This window comes from Pseudophryne corroboree, chromosome 1 (assembly GCF_028390025.1).
Source record: "Pseudophryne corroboree isolate aPseCor3 chromosome 1, aPseCor3.hap2, whole genome shotgun sequence".
In the NCBI taxonomy this organism is placed as follows: domain Eukaryota; kingdom Metazoa; phylum Chordata; class Amphibia; order Anura; family Myobatrachidae; genus Pseudophryne; species Pseudophryne corroboree.
In genome coordinates this window covers 1244642828-1244660504 of record NC_086444.1, presented here as the reverse complement: position 1 = coordinate 1244660504, position 17677 = coordinate 1244642828, and the positions used below count along the sequence as shown (strand labels likewise).

Here is a 17677-nt window from a genome sequence, read left to right as displayed (position 1 = left end):
CACATCCATGCGGAGCGGGTACATACCCAGTGTATGAGGATGAATCGCGGCACCCCGCTGTTAGGGTCACTCACTCGGCAGAACCCGTACAGAATCTGGTTCTTTTTACATTTCTTGGTGAATTCTTCCAATCTACCAACTGCAGAAAGAGAAAATGGGGGAGAGGTGAGGGCTCTGTAGACTGGGGGTACAATGTAACAAGGAGGGGTGAATAGCACTGACACTGCCCCCCTAATCATGGAGCTAGCGCTGTGAATGTAATTATGGCTGTCTGATATAATGGTTTGTGCATGTCCACTGGAACCGGAGCTTCTGTGCGCATCACCAGGGTCTTTATATCATCAGGCAGATCCGCTAGTTTCATATGCCTTGCTCAAAACATAAGTCTACATTGTAATCTAGTGCCAGAAATACTGTACAAACAACTCACATCATGGACACAATAGAAAGCAGAGAGATTGTGTAACGTTGTGGCCGGGCACTGATTGGCTGCAGGTGGAGAACATTATTATGCTGAGGTCTGGAGAATGGATATTATCTCTGTGTAGGGGAGAGAAGGCTGCACCGTACTGTACACACGATGTGATAGTCACAGAAAGCCAATATCTTTACACAAATCTACATGATAGGAATTATGCAGTGAGCAGGGTAGCTCTGAACAGCAGTTTCACAATGAAACCCTTAGATGTCAGGTGCCTTGGACCTCAGCATATGTGATGTGCCAGTGGCCACTGCTGGGGGATGTAACACAGAACATTAGTATGATAATAATCTGCCATTTATCAGCCTCATAACAAAAGAAGAACAATATAACTTGGCTGAAGCGCATCCGTTTATGGAGCACCATAGATAATTTGATGAACTTGTATATACTGTACGGATATATTTAGTGAATACGATGGGGTATATTTACTAAGGTCCCGATTTTGTCCGAGATGCCGTTTTTTCTTCAAAGTGTCATCTCGGTAATTTACTAAGCAGAAATCACGGCAGTGTTGAGGCCATTCGTATATTTTTGCAAGTCCAACAAAAAAAATACGAATGAATACACTATCGGTCAAAACGCGGCTGTTTAAGTATGAATCTCGGTCATTTACTAAGAAGTGCAGAGCAAAAAAAAAAAAAACACTGCCGTGAAAAAATACAACTCGTAAAAAAGTGCTAAAAAAAAACAGACCTGCTTTTTTGAGCCGTGATTGGATAGGCATGCACGGATCCATGAGATCCGTGCATGTATATCAGTGGGAAGGGGTGGGAAAGTGTTAATTTGTTGAAAAAAAATTGCTTGGGGTCTCCCCTCCTAAGCATAACCAGCCTCGGGCTCTTTGAGCCGATCCTGGTTGCAGAAATATGGGGAAAAAAATGACAGGGGTTCCCCCATATTTAAGCAACCAGCATCGGGCTCTGCGCCTGGTCCTGGTTCCAAAAATACCAAAAAGCGTAGGGGTCCCCCGTATTTTTAAAACCAGCACCGGGCTCCACTAGCTGGACAGATAATGCCACAGCCGGGGGTCACTTTTATACAGTGCCCTGCGGCCGTGGCATCAAATATCCAACTAGTCACCCCTGGCCGGGGTACCCTGGGGGAGTGGGGACCCCTTCAATCAAGGGGTCCCCCCCCCAGCCACCCAAGGGCCAGGGGTGAAGCCAGAGGCTGTCCCCCCCATCCAATGGGCTGCGGATGGGGGGCTGATAGCCTTTTTGTAAAAGTGTAAGATATTGTTTTTAGTAGCAGTACTACAAGGCCCAGCAAGCCTCCCCCACATGCTGGTACTTGGAGAACCACAAGTACCAACATGCGGCGGAAAAACGGGCCCACTGGCACCTGTAGTACTACTACTAAAAAAATACCCAAAAAAAGACAATACACACACACACCTTGAAAGTAAAGTTTTTTTACATACATCCACACAAACATACATACATACTTACCTTATGTTCACACGAGGGTCGGTCCTCTTCTCCAGTAGAATCCATGGGGTACCTGTTGAATAAATTATACTCACCAGATCCAGGGTACCAGGCTCCTCGGATAATCCTTTTGTAATCCACGTACTTGATTAAAAAAATAAAACGGATACCCGAGCCACGCACTGAAAGGGGACCCATGTTTTCACATGGGTCCCCTTTCCCCGAATGCCAGAAACCCACTCTGACTGATGTCTAAGTGGGTTTCTTCAGCCAATCAGGGAGCGCCACTGTGGCCGGAGAGACTAGCCAGCCACACGTGTAATGGCGTCTGCGGCACTGAAGGGGTTAACCCTCGTGCCCGGCGCCATGTTACGGACTGTTTGAAAGTTTGTTTAATGGTGTGTTTTACTTTTAACATGTCATATGTAGTGCTCTGTGCACCATTGCAGGAAGGCATGTTTAACTGTATCTATTTTATATTCAAGACAGGCTTGGTGTATATTTAAAGGAAAAAATGCAGTTACTATAGCTGTCTGAATAAGCAACTCTTATCCTCTGGAAATAGGAAGTGGCATGATAAGGGCCCTGTCCTAGCAGTGAGGTGTGAAGGACAATACCTTTTGATGTGTAAGTTCCTTAGAGAGAGATGCTAATCACTGGGTCTATGGGCTTGGAATCTGTTTCATGTAGGGGATACGATTCGTGAATGGCAGATAAAGGAAGGAAGACCGTTTGTTTGTATTGTAACATCGTCTTCTGCTGAAAACATCTTGATTGTATGCTGTTGCCCCTAGCAATAGGGAGGAGCCTTTTTAAAGGTTATTTGAGCAATAAACACCTTTGCCTCAAGAAGACTGCTTCATCTTGTGACCTACAGGGTTAGGCCAAACCTAGCCCCGTTCTCCGGCTGTCCAGGGAAGCACCTGACGTCTCCAAGCTCCGCCTTCCGCCAGCTACCGGTAGAGGCCTAGCAAGTGGCTAGTGGGGATTCGTCAGCACCACACAGCTGTGGTAAAGCAGTGCGTCGGCACATACAGAGCAGAACCGTGGTTCCAAACGCCACGGCAGGTTAGGAGTTTGGTGGTGGCAGCGAGAACCCGCCCACAGCGCAGTGGGTGAAGTCAGTAACAGGCGGTTACTGACGGTAAGCGGGAATCCCCTATGTGGTCAGGCCTCGTGCGGCTTGACCTTCCATTCTGTGCGCAGTCGACGGGACGCGTGCTTCCGTACGGTACCGTCCTGTCACAGCCACGTTGTAGCACCCTCCTGATCGGCTGTGTGCTCCTGTACTGTATGACAGGCGGCACACGGCAGTGTTACAATGTAGCGCCTATGCGCTCCATTGTAACCAATGGTGGGAACTTTGTGGTCAGCGGTGAGGTCACTTTCGGTCAACCGCTGAGCAGAAAGTTCCCACCATTGGTTACAATGGAGCGCATAGGCGCTACATTGTAACACTGCCGTGTGCCGCCTGTCAGACAGTACAGGAGCACACAGCCGATCAGGAGGGTGCTACAACGTGGCGCTCCCTAATTGGCTGAAGAAACCCACTTAGACATCAGTCAGAGGGGGTTTCTGGCATTCGGGGAAAGGGGACCCATGTGAAAACATGGGTCCCCTTTCAGTGCGTGGCTCGGGTCTCCGTTTTATTTTTTTAATCAAGTACGTGGATTACAAAAGGATTATCCGAGGAGCCTGGTACCCTGGATCTGGTGAGTATAATTTATTCAACAGGTACCCCATGGATTCTACTGGAGAATAGGACCGACCCTCGTGTGAACATAAGGTAAGTATGTATGTATGTTTGTGTGGATGGATGTAATAAAACTTTACTTTCAAGGTGTGTGTGTATTGTCTTTTTTTGGGTATTTTTTTAGTAGTAGTACTACAGGTACCAGCGGGCCCGTTTTTCCGCCGCATGTTGGTACTTGTGGTTCTCCAAGTACCAGCTTGCGGGGAGGCTTGCTGGGACTTGTAGTACTGCTACTAAAAACAATATTCATAACTATCAACAAAGGCTATCAGCCCCCCATCCGCAGCCCATTGGATGGGGGGGACAGCCTCGGGCTTCACCCCTGGCCCTTGGGTGGCTGGGGGGGGGGACCCCTTGATTGAAGGGGTCCCCACTCCCCCAGGGTACCCCGGCCAGGGGTGACTAGTTGGATATTTGATGCCACGGCCGCAGGGCACGGTATAAAAGTGACCCCCGGCTGTGGCATTATCTGTCCAGCTAGTGGAGCCCGGTGCTGGTTTTAAAAATACGGGGGACCCCTACGCTTTTTGTCCCCTGTATTTTTGGAACCAGGACCAGGCGCAGAGCCCGATGCTGGTTGCTTAAATATGGGGGAACCCCTGTCCATTTTTTTCCCATATTTCTGCAACCAGGATCGGCTCAAAGAGCCCGAGCCTGGTTTGCCTTAGGAGGGGGGACCCCACGCAATTTTTTTTTAACATTTAAACTTTTTTTTTTTTTTTTTAACAAAGTGCACAATGAAGCCCAGCACGGATCTCTCAGATCCGGCCGAGATTCATTGTATTAAAGTCGGCAGTGTTTTACAAGTCACTCACGTAAAACACTGCCTAAAAAAACGAATGACATCGACATCGGAAAACCCGAAAATGCAGAATACGGCAGCTTAGTAAATTAGTCGTAACAAATTCAAAAAGTTGCAGTTTTACACTTTCGATATCATTCGTGATTATTCTCCCACCAAATCGGGAGAATTACGAATGTTAGTAAATATACCCCGATGTCTACACTTTTACTGCAATTTGCAGATGAGCCAAGCCAGAATCAGGCACTTCATTGCACTGGTCCAGCTGTACTTCTGATTGAGGCCACTAGGGGGCAATGCCACAGGCTCCTACTCATAAGAGCAACCCAGCTGTGACTGCATGGAAGTTCCCCACCCATTACTAACATCTTTATATAGTGCCAGCACATTCCATTGTACTTTATTATTGTCATAGTCACCGTCTATTTAATGAATAGCGTTAGCCTGTGTTAAAAAATAATACATGGGCAGAGGTGGATGGGTCACACCATGGTAATCTACACCGCCCCTCTCATCAGTGATTCAGTGAGTGGAAGGAGATGTGGAGGTAGCGCCCACAATTGCTATTAGCTGGCGGGCATGGTAAATCAGCTCTGAACTGACTGGCGTGATATCGGGACCCCTGGGTGCAGGAGAGAGGGCCCCTTTGACTCGTGTGTCCATGTGCGCTGCTCATCCTGCCACCATTGACAAGGGAACTCTAGTGCTGAGCATGAGAATGTGAGGGCCACGTACCAGGAGATGGACCTTCTCACACCACAATCCAATTGTGGAGCTGCTGTATTGAGTCACTCTCAGTCCAAGCGGTGGAGGCGCTGTATGGAGTCACCCTCAGTCCAAGCGGTGGAGCAAATGTATTGAGTCACCCTCAGTCCAAACAATGGAGCAGATATATTGAGTCACTCTCAGTCCAAACAATGGAGCAGATGTATTGAGTCACCCCCAGTCCAAGTGGTGGAGCAAATGTATGGAGTCACCCTCAGTCCAAGCAATGGAGCAGATGTATGGAGTCACCCTCAGTCCAAGCAATGGAGCAGATGTATGGAGTCACCCTCAGTCCATGCGGTGTAGCAGCTGTATGGAGTCAGTCACCCTCACTCCAAGTGGTGGAGCTGCTGTATGGATTTACCCTCAGTCCAAGCGGTGTAGCAGCTGTAGGGAGTCACCCTCACTCCAAGCGGTGGAGCTGCTGTATAAATTCACCCTCAGTCCAAGCGGTGTAGCAGCTGTAGGGAGTCACCTTCAGTCCAACTGGTGGAGCAGATGTATTGAGTCACCCTCAGTCCAAGCGGTGTAGCAGCTGTATCGAGTCACCCTCAGTCCAAGTCATGGAGCAGATGTATCAAGCAATCCTCTGTCCAAGCGCTGGAGCAGCTGTATCGAGTCACCCTTAGTCCAAGCAGTGGATCAGTTGTATTGAGTCATCATCAGTCCAAGCGGTGGGAGCAGCTGTATTGAGTTACCCTCAGTCCAAGCAATGGAGCAGTTTCCATTCACCCTTCATCTCTTGATGCTCTAAGTCATCAGATGTTTCCATTCTTCCTCCCTCAACCACAGGGTTTTCTCCTCCACAAACTATAGAGCAGATGTATTAAGCCTGGAGAAGTGATAAAGCAGTGATAAGTGGAAGGTGATAATGCAAAAGCCAATCAGCTCCTAACTGTCATTTTTGGCTGGTGCATTATCACCTTCCACTTCTCCAGACTTCATACATCTACCCCTATATTCCTCAGGTACAAATTCCGTGTAGATGTTCAGGCACTGAGGGTGGAGTGTGTGTGTGCGGCCAGGGACTCTGCTGTACGTGTCTAAGATGGCAGTTGCAGCACTAATTGCCAAGTTGATATTTTAGGTCTGTTTGGTTGGATACAGGCCTCTCTGCACACATAGGTTAGGGGGGGTCATTACGGAGCCTCTGTCTTGTTTTGGGATCTGCTGGGGAAGGAAGGACCCCGCTGCAGCTAAATGAAACATCTCACCCACAAGGAAAATGAGCCTGAGCCTAATTCAGTGAGTGAGGAAATCATCCAAAATGATAAAATCCAATGAAACCGCAGATGCATCCAGCCTGTAGCAGTTCTGGGAAACAGCGGCCATTAACATGGTGACAAATTGCTTCAGGGAGACAAGCTGTAACATAGGGGGCAACTGCAAGACTGACAGGTCCCAGCTGTCCTATGTACTACTGCTAGGGTGGACAGGATGGGAAACTGATCCACTTACTAAGTTCCCAAGGCAGGAAGTTTCCGTGGCCGCAGTCTCTAGTAGGAATACACCATTATTACTCTTTATTTCTGCTAATCATTACTGATCTGAGGGGACATCCTGTATATCTCCATCCCTGGGGAACAGGCTATGTTATCTCCTCGTTCCCACGGTGATTAATACACCCTGAGAAAATGGCGCTCTCATGTGACATGCGCATCACTAAGGGATGTGACAGTGTCAGACAGACTTTCTCTAGTGGTTCCTTTGATTCTAATACGTGCAACTGAGAATAAACGTCTCCTCAACCAATGTTGTGAGCCTCCATTACACCGGGGGCCGGGGGGAATTGTGGGTAATTATACCCAGGGTGGGATGTATTAAGATACATCGCCGTCCCTCGCCGCTTACCGCAGCGATGTTGATTTCATATGTACTAATATATGCGATCAATATCGCAATGCGGTGACAGAGGCCCCCCGCGATACCTGTGAGGTGGTCTGTGGGGATCCCCGGGATCTTTACCCTGCATAGACGCCGGGAAGCGGCAGCAGGCTGCCCCCGGCGCCTCCTCCTCCCCCCTGTAGCCGGAAGGACCTCCGGCTGCGTTACTAGGTGGAGGAGGATATTACCTTATGGGTCCAGGGCAGCCTGGAGGAAGGTATGCCGGGGGGAGGGGGGTCAGTGTCTGCGGCAATGTCGGCGGGTTGCGGCGGTTGGCGATAAGAAGCCCATAGGCTTCTATAGGGTATCGCCATCCAAAGATGGCGATACACTGGACGGCGAAAACGCGGCGGTAGGGTCTTAGTAAATTTGAAAATGCTATCTCCTTCTCTCATCCTAAGCCGGATCCTGCTCCCTATACTCAGCTATCTCCTGCTCTCATCCTAAGCCGGATCCTGCTCCCTATCCTCAGCCCCCTCCTGCTCTCATCCTAAGCCAGATCCTGCTCCCTATCCTCAGCTATCTCCTGCTCTCATCCTAAACCAGATCCTGCTCCCTATCCTCAGCCCCCTCTTGCTCTCATCCTAAGCCAGATCCTGCTCCCTATCCTCAGCTATCTTCTGCTCTCATCCTAAACCAGATCCTGCTCCCTATCCTCAGCCCCCTCCTGCTCTCATCCGAAGCCAGATCCTGGTCCCTATACTCAGCTATCTCCTGCTCTCATCCTAAACCAGATCCTGCTCCCTATCCTCAGCTATCTCCTGCTCCCATCCTAAGCCGGATCCTGCTCCCTATCATCAGCTATCTCCTGCTCTCATCCTAAGCCAGATCCTGCTCCCTATCCTCAGCTATCTCCTGCTCTCATCCTAAGCCAGATCCTGCTCCCTATACTCAGCTATCTCCTGCTCTCATCCTAAGCCGGATCCTGCTCCCTATACTCAGCTATCTCCTGCTCCCATCCTAACCCTGATCCTGCTCCCTATACTCAGCTATCTCCTGCTCTCATCCTAACCCAGATCCTGCTCCCTATACTCAGCTATCTCCTGCTCTCATCCTAAACCAGATCCTTCTCCCTATCCTCAGCCCCTCCTGCTCTCATCCTAAGCCAGATCCTGCTCCCTATACTCAGCTATCTCCTGCTCTCATCCTAAACCAGATCCTGCTCCCTATACTCAGCTATCTCCTGCTCTCATCCTAACCCAGATCCTGCTCCCTATACTCAGCTATCTCCTGCTCTCATCCTAAGCCGGATCCTGCTCCCTATCCTCAGCCCCCTCCTGCTCCCATCCTAAGCCAGATCCTGCTCCCTATACTCAGCTATCTCCTGCTCCCATCCTAAGCCAGATCCTGCTCCCTATCATCAGCTATCTCCTTCTCCCATTCTAAGCCAGATCCTGCTCACTATCATCAGCCCCCTCCTGCTCCCATCCTAAGCCGGATCCTGCTCCCTATCCTCAGCCACCTCCTGCTCTCATCCTAAAACAGATCCTGCTCCCTATCCTCAGCTCCCTCATGTTCCCATCTTAAGCCCATCCTGCTCCCTATCCTCAGCTCCCTCCTGCTCCCATCCTAAGCCAGATCCTGCTCCCTATCCTCAGCTCCCTCCTGCTCTCATCCTAACCCAGATCCTGCTCCCTATACTCAGCCCCCTCCTGCTCCCATCCTAAGCCGGATCCTGCTCCCTATCCTCAGCTGTCTCCTGCTCCCATCCTAACCCAGATCCTGCTCCCTATCCTCAGCCCCATCCTGCTCTCATCCTAAGCCGGAACCTGCTCCCTATCCTCAGCTGTCTCCTGCTCCCATCCTAAGCCAGATCCTGCTCCCTATCCTCAGCTGTCTCCTGCTCCCATCCTAAGCCAGATCCCGCTCCCTATACTCAGCCCCCTCCTGCTCCCATCCTAAACCAGATTCTGCTCCCTATCCTCAGCTCCCTCCTGCTGTCATCCTAAGCCAAAGCCTGCTCCCTATACTCAGGCACCTCCTGCTCTCATCCTAAGCCAGATCCTGCTCCCTATCATCAGCTGTCTCCTTCTCCCACCCTAAGCCAGATCCTGCTCCCTATCCTCAGCCCCCTCCTGCTCTCATCCTAAGCCAGATCCTGCTCCCTATACTCAGCTATCTCCTGCTCTCATCCTAAGCCAGATCCTTCTCCCTATCCTCAGCTATCTCCTGCTCCCATCCTAAGCCGGATCCTGCTCCCTATCCTCAGCTCCCTCCTGCTCTCATCCTAACCCAGATCCTGCTCCCTATCCTCAGCTCCCTCCTGCTCCCATCCTAAGCCAGGTCCTGCTGTCTATCCTCAGCTATCTCCTGCTACCATCCTAAGCCATTTCCTGCTGCCTATCCTCAGCTGTCTCCTGCTCCCATTCTAAGCCAGATCCTGCTCACTATCCTCAGCTATCTCCTGCTCTCATCCTAAGACAGATCCTGCTCCCTATCCTCAGCTGCCTCCTGTTCCCATCCTAAGCCAGATTCTGCTCCCTATCCTCAGCTCTCTCCTGCTCTCATCCTAACCCAGATCCTGCTCCCTATCCTCAGCCCCCTCCTGCTCTCATCCTAACCCAGATCCTGCTCCCTATCCTCAGCTCTCTCCTACTCCCATACTAAGCCAGATCCTGCTCCCTATCCTCAGCTCCCTCCTGCTCCCATCCTAAGGCAGATCCTGCTCCCTATCCTCAGCTATCTCCTCTACCCATCCTAAGCCAGATCCTGCTCCCTATCTTCAGCTATCTCCTGCTCCCATCCTAAGCCAGATCCTTCTCCCTATCCTCAGCTATCTCCTGCTACCATCCTAAGCCAGATCCTGCTCCCTATCATCAGCTATCTCCTTCTCCCATCCTAAACCAGATCCTGCTCCCTATCCTCAGCCCCCTCCTGCTCCCATCCTAAGCCGGATCCTGCTCCCTATCCTCAGCCCCCTCCTGCTCTCATCCTAAGCCAGATCCTGCTCCATATACTCAGACATCTCCTGCTCCCATCCTAAGCCAGATCCTGCTCCCTATCCTCAGCTATCGCCTGCTCCCATTCTAAGCCAGATCCTGCTCACTATCATCAGCCCCCTCCTGCTCCCATCCTAAGCCAGATTCTGCTCCCTATACTCTGCTCCCTCCTGCTGTCATCCTAAACCAAAGCCTGCTCCCTATACTCAGGCACCTCCTGCTCTCATCCTAAGCCAGATCCTGCTCCCTATCATCAGCTATCTCCTTCTCCCATCCTAAGCCAGATCCTGCTCCCTATCCTCAGCCCCCTCCTACTCCCATCCTAAGCCGGATCCTGCTCCCTATACTCAGCTATCTCCTGCTCTCATCCTAAGCCAGATCCTTCTCCCTATTCTCAGCCCCCTCCTGCTCCCATCCTAAGCCAGATCCTGCTCCCTATCCTCAGCTATCTCCTGCTCCCATCCTAAGCCGGATCCTGCTCCCTATCCTCAGCTCCCTCCTGTTCCCATCCTAAACCCATCCTGCTCCCTATACTCAGCTCCCTCCTGCTCCCATCCTAAGCCAGAGCCTGCTCCCTATCCTCAACTATCTACTGCTCCCATCCTAAGCCAGATCCTTCTCCCTATCCTCAGCTATCTCCTGCTCCCATCCTAAGCCGGATCCTGCTCCCTATCCTCAGCTCCCTCCTGCTCTCATCCTAACCCAGATCCTGCTCCCTATACTCAGCCCCCTCCTGCTCCCATCCTAAGCCAGATCCTGCTCCCTATCCTCAGCTGTCTCCTGCTCACATCCTAACCCAGATCCTGCTCCCTATCATCAGCCCCCTCCTGCTCCCATCCTAAGCCAGATCCTGCTCCCTATCCTCAGCTGTCTTCTGCTCCCATCCTAACCCAGATCCTGCTCCCTATCATCAGCCCCCTCCTGCTCCCATCCTAACCCAGATCCTGCTCCCTATCATCAGCCCCCTCCTGCTCTCATCCTAAGCCAGATCCTGCTCCCTATCCTCAGCTATCTCCTACTACCATCCTAAACCAAATCCTGCTCCCTATCCTCAGCTGTCTCCTGCTCCCATCCTAAGCCAGATCCCGCTACCTATACTCAGCACCCACCTGCTCTCATCCTAAGCCAGATCCTGGTCCCTATCCTCAGCTCCCTCCTGCTCTCATCCTAAGCCAGATCCTGCTCCCTATCCTCAGCTATCTCCTACTACCATCCTAAACCAAATCCTGCTCCCTATCCTCAGCTGTCTCCTGCTCCCATCCTAAGCCAGATCCCGCTCCCTATACTCAGCCCCCTCCTGATCCCATCCTAAGCCAGATTCTGCTCCCTATCCTCAGCTCCCTCCTGCTGTCATCCTAAGCCAAAGCCTGCTCCCTATACTCAGGCACCTCCTGCTCTCATCCTAAGCCAGATCCTGCTCCCTATCATCAGCTATCTCCGTCTCCCATCCTAAGCCAGATCCTGCTCCCTATCCTCAGCCCCCTCCTGCTCTCATCCTAATCCAGATCCTGCTCCCTATACTCAGCGCCCTCCTGCTCTCATCCTAAGCCGGATCCTGCTCCCTATACTCAGCTATCTCCTGCTCTCATCCTAAGCCAGATCCTTCTCCCTATCCTCAGCTATCTCCTGCTCCCATCCTAAGCCGGATCCTGCTCCCTATCCTCAGCTCCCTCCTGCTCTCATCCTAACCCAGATCCTGCTCCCTATCCTCAGCTCCCTCCTGCTCTCATCCTAAGCCAGGTCCTGCTGTCTTTCCTCAGCTCCCTCCTGCTACCATCCTAAGCCATTTCCTGCTGCCTATCCTCTGCTGTCTCCTGCTCCCATTCTAAGCCAGATCCTGCTCACTATCCTAAGCTATCTCCTGCTCTCATCCTAAGACAGATCCTGCTCCCTATCCTCAGCTGCCTCCTGTTCCCATCCTAAGCCAGATTCTGCTCCCTATCCTCAGCTCCCTCCTGCTCTCATCCTAACCCAGATCCTGCTCCCTATCCTCAGCCCCCTCCTGCTCTCATCCTAACCCAGATCCTGCTCTCTATCCTCAGCTCTCTCCTACTCCCATCCTAAGCCAGATCCTGCTCCCTATCCTCAGCTACCTCCTGCTCCCATCCTAAGGCAGATCCTGCTCCCTATCCTCAGCTATCTCCTCTACCCATCTTAAGCCAGATCCTGCTCCCTATCCTCAGCTATCTCCTGCTCCCATCCTAAGCCAGATCCTTCTCCCTATCCTCAGCTATCTCCTGCTACCATCCTAAGCCAGATCCTGCTCCCTATCATCAGCTATCTCCTTCTCCCATCCTAAGCCAGATCCTGCTCCCTATCCTCAGCCTCCTCCTGCTCCCATCCTAAGCCGGATCCTGCTCCCTATCCTCAGCCCCCTCCTGCTCTCATCCTAAGCCAGATCATGCTCCATATACTCAGCCATCTCCTGCTCCCATCCCAAGCCAGATCCTGATCCCTATCCTCAGCTATCTCCTGCTCCCATTCTAAGCCAGATCCAGCTCACTATCATCAGCCCCCTCCTGCTCCCATCCTAAGCCAGATTCTGCTCCCTATCCTCAGCTCCCTCCTGCTGTCATCCTAAAACAAAGCCTGCTCCCTATACTCAGGCACCTCCTGCTCTCATCCTAAGCCAGATCCTGCTCCCTATCATCAGCTATCTCCTTCTCCCATCCAAAGCCAGATCCTGCTCCCTATCCTCAGCCCCCTCCTGCTCCCATCCTAAGCCAGATCCTGCTCCCTATACTCAGCTATCTCCTGCTCTCATTCTTCCTAAGCCAGATCCTTCTCCCTATCCTCAGCTATCTCCTGCTCCCATCCTAAGCCGGATCCTGCTCCCTATCCTCAGCTCCCTCCTGTTCCCATCCTAAGCCCATCCTGCTCCCTATCCTCAGCTCCCTCCTGCTCCCATCCTAAGCCAGATCCTGCTCCCTATCCTCAACTATCTACTGCTCCCATCCTAAGCCAGATCCTTCTCCCTATCCTCAGCTATCTCCTGCTCACATCCTAAGCCGGATCCTGCTCCCTATCCTCAGCTCCCTCCTGCTCTCATCCTAACCCAGATCCTGCTCCCTATACTCAGCCCCCTCCTGCTCCCATCCTAAGCCAGATCCTGCTCCCTATCCTCAGCTTGCTCCCATCCTAACCAAGATCCTGCTCCCTATCATCAGCCCCCTCCTGCTCTCATCCTAAGCCAGATCCTGCTCCCTATCCTCAGCTATCTCCTACTACCATCCTAAACCAAATCCTGCTCCCTATCCTCAGCTGTCTCCTGCTCCCATCCTAAGCCAGACCCCGCTTCCTATACTCAGCCCCCTCCTGCTCTCATCCTAAACCAGATCCTGGTCCCTATACTCAGCCCCCTCCTGCTCCCATCCTAAGCCAGATTCTGCTCCCTATCTTCAGCTCCCTCCTGCTGTCATCCTAAGCCAAAGCCTGCTCCCTATACTCAGGCACCTCCTGCTCTCATCCTAAGCCAGATCCTGCTCCCTATCATCAGCTATCTCCTTCTCCCATCCTAAGCCAGATCCTGCTCCCTATCCTCAACTATCTACTGCTCCCATCCTAAGCCAGATCCTTCTCCCTATCCTCAGCTATCTCCTGCTCACATCCTAAGCCGGATCCTGCTCCCTATCCTCAGCTCCCTCCTGCTCTCATCCTAACCCAGATCCTGCTCCCTATACTCAGCCCCCTCCTGCTCCCATCCTAAGCCAGATCCTGCTCCCTATCCTCAGCTTGCTCCCATCCTAACCAAGATCCTGCTCCCTATCATCAGCCCCCTCCTGCTCTCATCCTAAGCCAGATCCTGCTCCCTATCCTCAGCTATCTCCTACTACCATCCTAAACCAAATCCTGCTCCCTATCCTCAGCTGTCTCCTGCTCCCATCCTAAGCCAGACCCCGCTCCCTATACTCAGCCCCCTCCTGCTCTCATCCTAAACCAGATCCTGGTCCCTATACTCAGCCCCCTCCTGCTCCCATCCTAAGCCAGATTCTGCTCCCTATCCTCAGCTCCCTCCTGCTGTCATCCTAAGCCAAAGCCTGCTCCCTATACTCAGGCACCTCCTGCTCTCATCCTAAGCCAGATCCTGCTCCCTATCATCAGCTATCTCCTTCTCCCATCCTAAGCCAGATCCTGCTCCCTATCCTCAGCCCCCTCCTGCTCTCATCCTAAGCCAGATTCTGCTCCCTATACTCAGCGCCCTCCTGCTCTCATCCTAAGCTGGATCCTGCTCCCTATACTCAGCTATCTCCTGCTCTCATCCTAAGCCAGATCCTTCTCCCTATTCTCAGCCCCCTTCTGCTCCCATCCTAAGCCAGATCCTGCTCCCTATCCTCAGCTATCTCCTGCTCCCATCCTAAGCCGGATCCTGCTCCCTATCCTCAGCTCCCTCCTGTTCCCATCCTAAACCCATCCTGCTCCCTATACTCAGCTCCCTCCTGCTCCCATCCTAAGCCAGATCCTGCTCCCTATCCTCAACTATCTACTGCTCCCATCCTAAGCCAGATCCTTCTCCCTATCCTCAGCTATCTCCTGCTCCCATCCTAAGCCGGATCCTGCTCCCTATCCTCAGCTCCCTCCTGCTCTCATCCTAACCCAGATCCTGCTCCCTATACTCAGCCCCCTCCTGCTCCCATCCTAAGCCAGATCCTGCTCCCTATCCTCAGCTGTCTCCTGCTCACATCCTAACCCAGATCCTGCTCCCTATCATCAGCCCCCTCCTGCTCCCATCCTAAGCCAGATCCTGCTCCCTATCCTCAGCTGTCTTCTGCTCCCATCCTAACCCAGATCCTGCTCCCTATCATCAGCCCCCTCCTACTCCCATCCTAAGCCAGATCCTGCTCCCTATCATCAGCCCCCTCCTGCTCTCATCCTAAGCCAGATCCTGCTCCCTATCCTCAGCTATCTCCTACTACCATCCTAAACCAAATCCTGCTCCCTATCCTCAGCTGTCTCCTGCTCCCATCCTAAGCCAGATCCCGCTCCCTATACTCAGCCCCCACCTGCTCTCATCCTAAGCCAGATCCTGGTCCCTATACTCAGCCCCCTCCTGCTCCCATCCTAAGCCAGATTCTGCTCCCTATCCTCAGCTCCCTCCTGCTGTCATCCTAAGCCAAAGCCTGCTCCCTATACTCAGGCACCTCCTGCTCTCATCCTAAGCCAGATCCTGCTCCCTATCATCAGCTATCTCCTTCTCCCATCCTAAGCCAGATCCTGCTCCCTATCCTCAGCCCCCTCCTGCTCTCATCCTAATCCAGATCCTGCTCCCTATACTCAGCGCCCTCCTGCTCTCATCCTAAGCCGGATCCTGCTCCCTATACTCAGCTATCTCCTGCTCTCATCCTAAGCCAGATCCATCTCCCTATCCTCAGCTATCTCCTGCTCCCATCCTAAACCGGATCCTGCTCCCTATCCTCAGCTCCCTCCTGCTCTCATCCTAACCCAGATCCTGCTCCCTATCCTCAGCTCCCTCCTGCTCTCATCCTAAGCCAGGTCCTGCTGTCTTTCCTCAGCTCCCTCCTGCTACCATCCTAAGCCATTTCCTGCTGCCTATCCTCTGCTGTCTCCTGCTCCCATTCTAAGACAGATCCTGCTCACTATCCTAAGCTATCTCCTGCTCTCATCCTAAGACAGATCCTGCTCCCTATCCTCAGCTGCCTCCTGTTCCCATCCTAAGCCAGATTCTGCTCCCTATCCTCAGCTCCCTCCTGCTCTCATCCTAACCCAGATCCTGCTCCCTATCCTCAGCCCCCTCCTGCTCTCATCCTAACCCAGATCCTGCTCTCTATCCTCAGCTCTCTCCTACTCCCATCCTAAGCCAGATCCTGCTCCCTATCCTCAGCTCCCTCCTGCTCCCATCCTAAGGCAGATCCTGCTTCCTATCCTCAGCTATCTCCTCTACCCATCCTAAGCCAGATCCTGCTCCCTATCCTCAGCTATCTCCTGCTCCCATCCTAAGCCAGATCCTGCTCCCTATCATCAGCTATCTCCTTCTCCCATCCTAAGCCAGATCCTGCTCCCTATCCTCAGCCCCCTCCTGCTCCCATCCTAAGCCAGATCCTGCTCCCTATACTCAGCTATCTCCTGCTCTCATCCTTCCTAAGCCAGTTCCTTCTCCCTATCCTCAGCTATCTCCTGCTCCCATCCTAAGCCGGATCCTGCTCCCTATCCTCAGCTCCCTCCTGTTCCCATCCTAAGACCATCCTGCTCCCTATCCTCAGCTCCCTCCTGCTCCCATCCTAAGCCAGATCCTGCTCCCTATCCTCAACTATCTACTGCTCCCATCCTAAGCCAGATCCTTCTCCCTATCCTCAGCTATCTCCTGCTCACATCCTAAGCCGGATCCTGCTCCCTATCCTCAGCTCCCTCCTGCTCTCATCCTAACCCAGATCCTGCTCCCTATACTCAGCCCCCTCCTGCTCCCATCCTAAGCCAGATCCTGCTCCCTATCCTCAGCTTGCTCCCATCCTAACCAAGATCCTGCTCCCTATCATCAGCCCCCTCCTGCTCTCATCCTAAGCCAGATCCTGCTCCCTATCCTCAGCTATCTCCTACTACCATCCTAAACCAAATCCTGCTCCCTATCCTCAGCTGTCTCCTGCTCCCATCCTAAGCCAGACCCCGCTCCCTATACTCAGCCCCCTCCTGCTCTCATCCTAAACCAGATCCTGGTCCCTATACTCAGCCCCCTCCTGCTCCCATCCTAAGCCAGATTCTGCTCCCTATCCTCAGCTCCCTCCTGCTGTCATCCTAAGCCAAAGCCTGCTCCCTATACTCAGGCACCTCCTGCTCTCATCCTAAGCCAGATCCTGCTCCCTATCATCAGCTATCTCCTTCTCCCATCCTAAGCCAGATTCTGCTCCCTATCCTCAACTATCTACTGCTCCCATCCTAAGCCAGATCCTTCTCCCTATCCTCAGCTATCTCCTGCTCACATCCTAAGCCGGATACTCCTCCCTATCCTCAGCTCCCTCCTGCTCTCATCCTAACCCAGATCCTGCTCCCTATACTCAGCCCCCTCCTGCTCCCATCCTAAGCCAGATCCTGCTCCCTATCCTCAGCTTGCTCCCATCCTAACCAAGATCCTGCTCCCTATCATCAGCCCCCTCCTGCTCTCATCCTAAGCCAGATCCTGCTCCCTATCCTCAGCTATCTCCTACTACCATCCTAAGACAGATCCTGCTCCCTATCCTCAGCTATCTCCTGCTCCCATCCTAAGCCAGATCCTGCTCCCTATCATCAGCTATCTCCTTCTCCCATCCTAAGCCAGATCCTGCTCCCTATCCTCAGCCCCCTCCTGCTCCCATCCTAAGCCAGATCCTGCTCCCTATACTCAGCTATCTCCTGCTCTCATCCTTCCTAAGCCAGATCCTTCTCCCTATCCTCAGCTATCTCCTGCTCCCATCCTAAGCCGGATCCTGCTCCCTATCCTCAGCTCCCTCCTGTTCCCATCCTAAGACCATCCTGCTCCCTATCCTCAGCTCCCTCCTGCTCCCATCCTAAGCCAGATCCTGCTCCCTATCCTCAACTATCTACTGCTCCCATCCTAAGCCAGATCCTTCTCCCTATCCTCAGCTATCTCCTGCTCACATCCTAAGCCGGATCCTGCTCCCTATCCTCAGCTCC

General features: G+C 52.5%; 1 protein-coding gene across 1 annotated transcript in view; it reads right to left on the bottom strand.

Moving 5' to 3' along the window:
* Positions 1 to 17677, bottom strand: part of LOC134931831 (mucin-2-like) — a 121222-nt gene that overhangs the window by 43460 nt on the left and 60085 nt on the right. The window contains exon 3 of the mRNA XM_063925586.1: positions 27 to 139. Within this exon, the coding sequence (XP_063781656.1) occupies positions 27 to 139 (113 nt within the window). The remainder of the gene's footprint in view (positions 1 to 26; positions 140 to 17677) is intronic.